Genomic DNA, 8,881 nt, shown 5'->3' with positions numbered 1-8,881 from the left:
CGAGTAGCTGGGACTACAGGCGCCCGCCTCGTCGCCCGGCTAGTTTTTTGTATTCTTTAGTGGAGACGGGGTTTCACTGTATTAGCCAGGATGGTCTCGATCTCCTGACCTTGTGATCCGCCCGTCTCGGCCTCCCAAAGTGCTGGGATTACAGGCTTGAGCCACCGCGCCCGGCTAAGCACGCGTATTAAGAAACGCGTGAAAAAGGTAAAATAACTTTCTAAACCGCCCACTATATTCCAGGTAGTGAAAGATTAGCAAGGCACATGAGGAAGCCCTGAATCAAAGTAGTCTCTGATCTGGCGATCTGTCTACAGATGGTGTGTCACCTGTATGGGATTCATTTTTTTTAACAGGATTAAAAATTTAGGACGTCTATCTGTAAAGATGAGCCTGTTGCTCGTGCCCAGCTGCGCTCTTGTAGAAGCTTCGGACCACACCACCGGGGACGGGCAGGCAAGACTTGCATTCTTACCTTCAGATAGTTTTCCGTGCAGAACACGTCCGTGTCTCTGACGCACACGCCTTTGAGGGGCAGAGACAGAAAGACCGCAGTCTTCGTCTGCTGCCAGCTGTAATCGCTAACCTGAAGGGGCATTCCGGGATCAACTGGAGCGGAGCGCGGCTGGCTGCTGCTTTCGGCCTGCTTGGTTGCTAGGGAAGCTGGGGTTACCAAGCGCCAGCCCTTCCGGGCCAGGCTGACGGAAGCCCTGCGTTCCCAGCGTGCTCCGCCGCCACCACCTGGCGGACTCCATGCGTGACTATGTAGGCCCCCAGACCGGAGTGTATTACCCATTCTTAGTTACCTTGCAGTCTAAGCGAGCGGTCAAAGAAGTAGGCCCATATCCTCTGATTAAGAAAAAAAAAAAAGCACTCCGTGGGTTGGGCGCGATGGCTCACGCCTGTAATCCCAGCACTGTGGGAGGCCGAGGCAGGTGGATTACTTGAGGTTAGGAGTTTGAGACCAACCTGGCCAACATGGTGAAACCCCATCTCTATTAAAAATACAAAAATTAGCCAAAGGTGGTGGTGTGTGCCTGTAATCCCAGCTACTTAGGAGGCTGAGGCAGGCGAATCCCTTGAACCTGGGAGGCAGAGGTTGCATTCAGCCGAGATCGTGCCACTGCACTCCAGCCTGGGGCAACAAGAGCAAGACTCTGTCTCAAAAAAAAAAAAAAAAAGTGGTGGTCGTCATCAAAAGGCATAATAAAGACTGTTAAGATCTCTGAAATACGCCCTTCAGCCAGAGACACAGGGACATTTGTGGTTGAACAAGTTAAATTCATTGCTCACTAAGCAATAGAGAACACACATCATGAGGTGTCTCAGTAAGACAGTGTTAGAATTCAGGAGAATGAGGTTTGGTTCCCCATAGTTTGGGTGTTTCAGAGAGCAAAGGTAATTCTATTGATTGGAGTTCAAGACATGCTACCCCAAATTATGACACTTTAATTAAATTTCTAAAATTTAAATATTTTAAGCAGAAGGAATTGGAGAAGGAATATCTCACCTCTCCCTTCCCTGGCCCTTCTCCCATGAAGCAGGTCATAGGATAAGACCCTCATGTGAGAAGTGTTCTCCCTGTACTCAAATGAAAGAAGCACCCTTATCTCCAAATAAGAAATCTGAACAAACAAGGAGTGCAAAGTTCTCCCCACTGTACTACACTTAGTTCATATCCTTTGTATTATTACATTTTCCTATGACTTTTCATTCTCTGTCAAACCTAGCATAAAAATGCTCAGGTTTAATCATTTCTTCCATTCTTCATGTCCTTAAGAAGGTTCCCATGTAACGTAAACTAATACTGAATAAATTTGTATGCTTTTTATCTTCTTAAACTGTCTTTTCTTACAGAGGCCCCAGTCAAGAACTTAGAAGGGTAGAAGGAGATGATATTTTTTCTTCCCTACCTGATGACTGGTAAAAAAAAAAAAAGAAAGAAAAAAAAAAGAAAAAAAGTCGCTGTTGCTCTTGAATGACTACTGGGTAAATATTGAAATGAAGGCAGAAATAAAGATGTTCTTTGAAACCAGTGAGAACAAAGACACAACATACCAGAATCTCTGGGACACATTTAAAGCAGTGTGTAGAGGGAAATTTATAGCACTAAATGCCCACAAGAGAAAGCAGGAAAAATCTAAAATCGACACCCTAACATCACAATTAAAAGAACTAGAGAAGCAAAAGCAAACACATTCAAAAGCTAGCAGAAGGCAAGAAATAACTAAGATCGGAGCAGAACTGAAGGAGATAGAGACACAAAAACCTTTCAAAAAATCAGTGAATCCAGGAGCTGTTTTTTTAAAAATATCAACAAAATAGGCCACTAGCAAGACGAATAAAAAAGAAAAGAGAGAACAATCAAATAGATGCAATAAAAAATGATAAAGGGGATATCACCACCGATCCCACAGAAATACAAATTACCATCAGCAAATACTATAAACACCTCTATGCAAATAAGCTAGAAAATCTAGAAGAAATGGATAAATTCCTGGACACATACACCCACCCAAGACTAAACCAGGAAGAAGTTGAATCTCTGAAGAGACCAATAACACGTTCTGAAATTGAGGCAATAATTAATAGCCTATCAACCAAAAAAAGTCCAAGACCAGATGGATTCACAGCCCAATTCTACCAGAGGTACAAAGAGGAGCTGGTACCATTCCTTCTGAAACTATTCCATTCAATGGAAAAAGAAGGAATCCTCCCCAACTCATTTTATGAGGCCAGCATCATCCTGATACCAAAGCGTGGCAGAGACAAAGCAAAAAGGGAGAATTTTGGGCCAATATCCCCAACGAACATCATTGTGAAATCCTCAATAAAATACTGGCAAACCGAATCCAGCAGCACATCAAAAAGCTTATCCACCATGATCAAGTTGGCTTCATCCCTGGGATGGAAGGCTGGTTCAACATATGCAAATCAAAAAATGTAATCCATCACATAAACAGAACCAATGACAAAAACCACATAATTATCTCAATAGATGCAGAAAAGGCTTCTGACAAAATTCAACAGCCCTTCATGCTAAAATCTCTCAATAAACTAGATATTGTTGGAATGTTTCTCAAAATAATAAGAGCTATTTATGACGAACCCACAGCCAATATCATTCTGAATGGGCAAAAACTGGAAGCATTCCCTTTGAAAACCGGCACAAGGATGCCCTCTCTCACCACTCCTATTCAACATAGTACTGGAAGTTCTGGCCAGGGCAATCAGACAAGAGAAAGCAATATAGGGTATTCAAATAGGAAGAGAGGGGGTCAAATTGTCTCTGTTTGCAGATGACATGATTGTATATTTAGAAAGCCCCATCGTCTCAGCCCAAAATCTCCTTAAGCTGATGAGCAACTTGAGCAAAATCTCAGGATACAAAACCAATGTGCATAAATCACAAGCATTCCTATACACAATTAACAGACAAACAGAGAGCCAAATCATGAGTGAACTCCCATTCACAATTGCTACAAAAAGAATCAAATACCTAGGAATCCAACTTACAAGGGATGTGAAGGACCTCTTCAAGGAGAACTACAAACCACTGCTCAATGAAATAAAAGAGGACACAAACAAATGGAAGAACATTCCATGCTCATGGATAGGAAGAATCAATATCGTGAAAATGGCCATACTGCCCAAGGTAATTTATAGATTGAATGCTATCCCCATCAAGTTACCAATGACTTTCTTCACAGAATTGGAAAAAACTACTTTAAATTTCATATGGAACCAAAAAAGAACCTGAATAGCCAAGACAATCCTAAGCAAAAAGAACAAAGCTGGAGGCATCACGCTACCGGATTTCAAACTATATTACAAGTCTACAGTAACCAAAACAGCATGGTACTGGTACCAAAACAGATATATAGACCAATGGAACAGAACAGAGGCCTCAGAAATAACACCATACATCTACAACCATCTGATCTTTGACAAACCTGATAAAAACAAGCAATGGGGAAAGGATTCCCTATTTAATAAATGTGCTGGGAAAACTGGCTAGTCATATGTAGAAAGCTGAAACTGAATCCCTTCCTTACACCTTATACAAAAATTAACTCAAGATGGGTTAAAGACTTAAATGTAAGACCTAAAACCACAAAAACCCTAGAAGAAAACCTAGGCAATACCATTCAGGAGATAGGAATGGGCAAAGACTTCATGACTGAAACACCAAAAGCTATGGAAACAAAAGCCAAAATAGACAAATGGGACCTAATTAAACTAAAGAGCTTCGCACAGCAAAAGAAACTAGCATCAGAGTGAACAGACAACCTACAGAATGGGAGAAAATTTTTGCAATCTATCCATCTGACAAAGGGCTAATATCCAGAATCTACAAAGAACTTAAACAACTTTACAAGAAAAAACAACCCCATCAAAAAGTGGGCAAAGGATATGAACAGACACTTCTCAAAAGAAGACATTTATGCATCCAACGGACATATGAAAAAATGCTCATCATCACTGGTCATCAGAGAAATGCAAATCAAAACCACAATGAGATACCATCTCAAGCCAGTTAGAATGGGGATCATTAAAAAGTCAGGAAACAACAGATGCTGGAGAGGATGTGGAGAAATACGAACACTTTTACACTGTTGGTGGGAGTGTAAATTAGTTCAACCATTGTGGAAGAGAGTGTGAAATTTCCTCAAGGATCTAGAACTAGAAATACCATTTGACCCAGCAATCCCATTACTGGGTATATATAAAAGGATTATAAATTATGCTACTATAAAGACACGTGCACACATATGTTTATTATGGCACTATTCACAACAGCAAAGACTTGGATCCAACCCAAATGTCCATCAATAATAGACTGGATAAAGAAAATATGGCACATATACACCATAGAATACTATGCAGCCATAAAGAAGAAAGAGTTCATGTCCTTTGCAGGGACATGGATAAAACTGGAAACCATCACTCTCAGCAAAATATCACAAGGGTAGAAAACCAAACACCACATGTTCTCACTCATAAGTGGGAGTTGAACAATGAGAACACATGGACACAGGGAGGGGAACATTACACACTGGTGCCTGTTGGAAGGTGGGGAGCTGGGGGAGGGATAGCATTAGGAGAAATACCTAATGTAAATGAGAAGTTGATGAGTGCAGCAAACCAACATGGCACATGTATACCTATGTAACAAACCTGCAAGTTGTGCACATGTACCCTAGAACTTAAAGTATAATAATAATAAAAAAGTAGCTGTTATACATTTTATCCAGAAAGGGGATGTCTATTATCTTGGGGGTGACACAAAGACCTTGTTTTTTCCTGTGCTTAGATAATACTACGAAGTGGCCTTGTTTTGTCTTATTTTATTGTGATCTCAGAGCACTTTTGTCTCAGCTTGGCATTCTATGAGATTTAAATTGTTAATGTTCAACAGAATAATATCATGGCCAAGCTGTGAGTGCCAGGTCAGCTTCTGAATATCAGAGGCTGCTTTTTTTTCCTCTTTCTCAATAATCAACAAAGAGAACATATAAACAAAGTATATAGAGAAAAAGAAACACAACCCCACAATAAAATGGGCAAATTGGCATAATCTTATTAATGTGAATACCTGCTTATTTTATAACCAGCAATTCCACTCCTATGTTTATATCTTAGAGATTTCTAGCAAGTTCCTAGGTGATGCTGATGCTTTGTGAACCACTGTCCGACAACAGGGTTATTCAGCCTCCACATTATTAACATTATAGTCTGGATCATTTTGGATAATTTAGGCTGCCTTGTGCATTTTAGGACGTTTAGCAGAATCCACCCTTTTAATTCTAGTAGCACTCCTGAGTTCTAATAACAAAAGTGTCTCCAGACATTGCCAGATGTCTTCTAGGTTTGGGGGGTGGATGGGAATAGCAAAATTTCCCTCATCTGGGAATTACTGCCCCAGAAAAAGTCTTGGTCCTATACACTAGGCAACATATATAGGTGTTCATAGCAACTTCATAGAAAAAAACCTGAAAACAAGCCAAATGTCTTTCAACAGGTATATACACAAAACAGAATCTCATACAACAATAAAAATGAGTGAATGATAGCTATACATTGGATGGATGAGTGAAAAAAGCAAGTGAAACAATATCCTCAAGAAATAACACTATTTTATACAACTGTTATTTTTTTATTTTTATTTTTTCTTTCTTTCTTCTTCTTCTTTTTTTTTTTTTGAGACAGAGTTTCACTCTTGTCACCCAAGCTGGAGTGCAATGGGGTATCTTGGCTCACTGCAATCTCCGCCTCCCAGGTTCAAGCGATTCTCCTGTCTCAGCCTCCCGAGTAGCTGGGATTACAGGCACCCACCACCAAGCCTGGCTAATTTTTTGTATTTTTAGTAGAGACGGGGTTTCGCCATGTTGGCTAGGCTGGTTTCGAACTCCTGACCTCAGGTGATCCGTTCTCTTCCATCTCCCAAAGTGCTGGAATTATAGGCATGAGCCACCGCACCTGGCCTTCATAAAACTTTTGAACAAAGGAAACTAAATCCACTAGATAAGGATTCCTAGGTATGTGGTAAAACTATACAAACACTTCTCTACTTACAATGGGGTTACCTCCTGATAATCCATCATAAGTTGAAAATATCCTATGTCAAAAATGCATTTAATACACCTAACCTACCAAACATCATAGCTTAGCCTACCCTACCTTAAACATGCTCAGAACACTTACATTAGCCTATAGTTGGGCAAAGTCATCTAACACAAAACCTATTTTATAATAAAGTGTTTAATATAACCTGTAATTTAATGAACACTGTACTAAAAATGAAAAACAGAATGGTTGTATGGGTACTCACAGCATGGTTTCTACTGAAAGCATATAGCTTTTGCATCACTGTAAAGTTAGGAAATCGAAGCAGAACCATCATAAGTCAGGGGTCGTCTGTAAAGGTAGGCACTAGAAAGGATCATGGTTAACTCTTTTGTGAAGTTCATACAAGTGGGACCCTTTTTGGTAACCAACAGTACTGATTACCACATAGTCACACTATATGAATTAAAACGAAGGTCCTGGATGCACTTGTTGTCTCACGCCTGTAATCTCAGCACTTTGGGAGTATCGCTTGAGGCCAGGAGTTCAGGTTACAATGAACTATGATTATGCCACTGCACTCTATCCTGGGTAACAGACACTCTCTCTAAAATTAAATTAAAACAATAAATAAAATAAATACAATTAAAATTAAATACAGAGGTTCTCAGAATATAGTCCTCCCCATCCCCACCAGGAATATCACCATCATCTGGGGACCTGTTAGAAATGCAAATTCCAAGACCCCTTCTAGACCTATTGAACCAGAAGTTCTGGAAGTGGGGTGCAGCAATCTGTGTTTTATCCAGCCTACCAGGTAATTTTGATACACACCAAAGTTTGAGAACCACTAGATTAAGAGATAAGTTTTACTGGGGAAAGCAGAAACTTACAAAACCAAGAGAAAATACCGGTTCCCCCCTTCTCCCATCATCCCAAGGAGCAACACGTAGGGGGCCAGGGTACTTTCCTGGATACGTGGGTTCACATAATAGGAGAAGAATCCCATCCCCTTGTTGCTCTCCTTTTTTTTTTTTTTTTTTTTTTTTTTTTGAGACAGAGTCTCGCTCTGTCGCCCAGGCTGGAGTGCAGTGGCGCGATCTCGGTTCACTGCAAACTCCGTCTCCCGGGTTTATGCCATTCTCCTGCCTCAGCCTCCCGAGTAGCTGGGACTACAGGCGCCCGCCACCTTGCCCGGCTAGTTTTTTGTTTTTTTTTTTTTAGTAGAGACGGGGTTTCACCGTGTAGACCAGGATGGTCTCGATCTCCTGACCTCGTGATCCGCCCGTCTCGGCCTCCCAAAGTGGTGGGATTACAGGCTTGAGCCACCGCACCCGGCCTGTTGCTCTCCTTTTTATAGGGCACACACAAAAAGAACCTTGTCAGTAAGGAAATTACTAGAGCACCAGGCAATCTGTTTATAGGCCTTTTTTGTTTGTTTGTTTGTTTGATTGATTGTTCGTGATGGAGTCTCACTCTGTAGCCCAGGCTGGAGTGCAGTGGCGCGATCTCAGCTCACTGCAAGCTCCGCCTGCCGGGTTCAAGCTGTTCTCCTGCCTCAGCCTCCCAAGTAGCTGGGACTACAGGCGCCTGCCACCACGCCCGGCTAATTTTTTTGTATTTTTAGTAGAGACGGGGTTTCACTGTGTTAGCCAGGATGGTCTTGATCTCCTGACCTCATGATCCCCCGCCTTGGTCTCCCAGAGTGCTGTGATTACAGGACCGAGCAACCGCACCCGGCCCTATAGGCATTTTTTGAAAAAGCCCACTATCCAGTATCTGGAGATGTTGGGTCACACAGAAAGTTGTTGGAACTTGTGTTGGAAGAAACTATCCCTCCCATGAAAAGCTGAGTTCTGGTGTAGCCCCTCCAACTGTGAGCCAGAAGGTCCAAGTCCCACTGGCTGGCTGCCCAGGAAAATCCAGAGAAAACACCCAAGGTCGTTTTTGTTTGATTCTGTTCATTGCATTAAAGCATGCAATCAGAAAGCATCAAGGGCATTGACAGGGGTATTAGTCTGTTCTCACGCTGCTAATAAAGACATACCCAAGACTGGTTATAAAGGAAAGAGGTTTAATTTGACTCACAGTTCTGCAAGGCTGGGGAGGCCTCAGGAATCTTACAATCTTGGTGGAAGGGGAAGCAAACACATCCTTCTTCACAAGGAAGCAGCAAGGAGAAGTGCAGAGCAAAGTAGGGGGAAGCCCCTTATAAAATCATCAGATCTCATGAGAATTCAACTCACTATCACAAGAGCAGCATGGCAGTAACTGCCCCCATGATTCAATTATAACCCACTGGGTCCTCACGTTG

The 8,881-nt window shown here is 41.8% G+C and overlaps 1 protein-coding gene across 1 annotated transcript in view; it reads right to left on the bottom strand.

Annotated features, from left to right (window-relative positions):
- The window catches only part of DNAAF4 (dynein axonemal assembly factor 4), a 70,333-nt gene extending 69,686 nt beyond the window's left edge, over positions 1-647 (bottom strand). The window contains exon 1 of the mRNA XM_017881275.1: positions 476-647. Within this exon, the coding sequence (XP_017736764.1) occupies positions 476-598 (123 nt within the window). The 5' untranslated portion in view covers positions 599-647. The remainder of the gene's footprint in view (positions 1-475) is intronic.
- Between the last annotated feature and the right edge of the window lie 8,234 nt (positions 648-8,881).

Source organism: Rhinopithecus bieti, unplaced genomic scaffold (genome assembly GCF_001698545.2).
Source record: "Rhinopithecus bieti isolate Rb0 unplaced genomic scaffold, ASM169854v2 scaffold_1106, whole genome shotgun sequence".
In the NCBI taxonomy this organism is placed as follows: Eukaryota; Metazoa; Chordata; class Mammalia; order Primates; family Cercopithecidae; genus Rhinopithecus; species Rhinopithecus bieti.
This window is presented reverse-complemented; position numbering and strand designations above follow the sequence as displayed.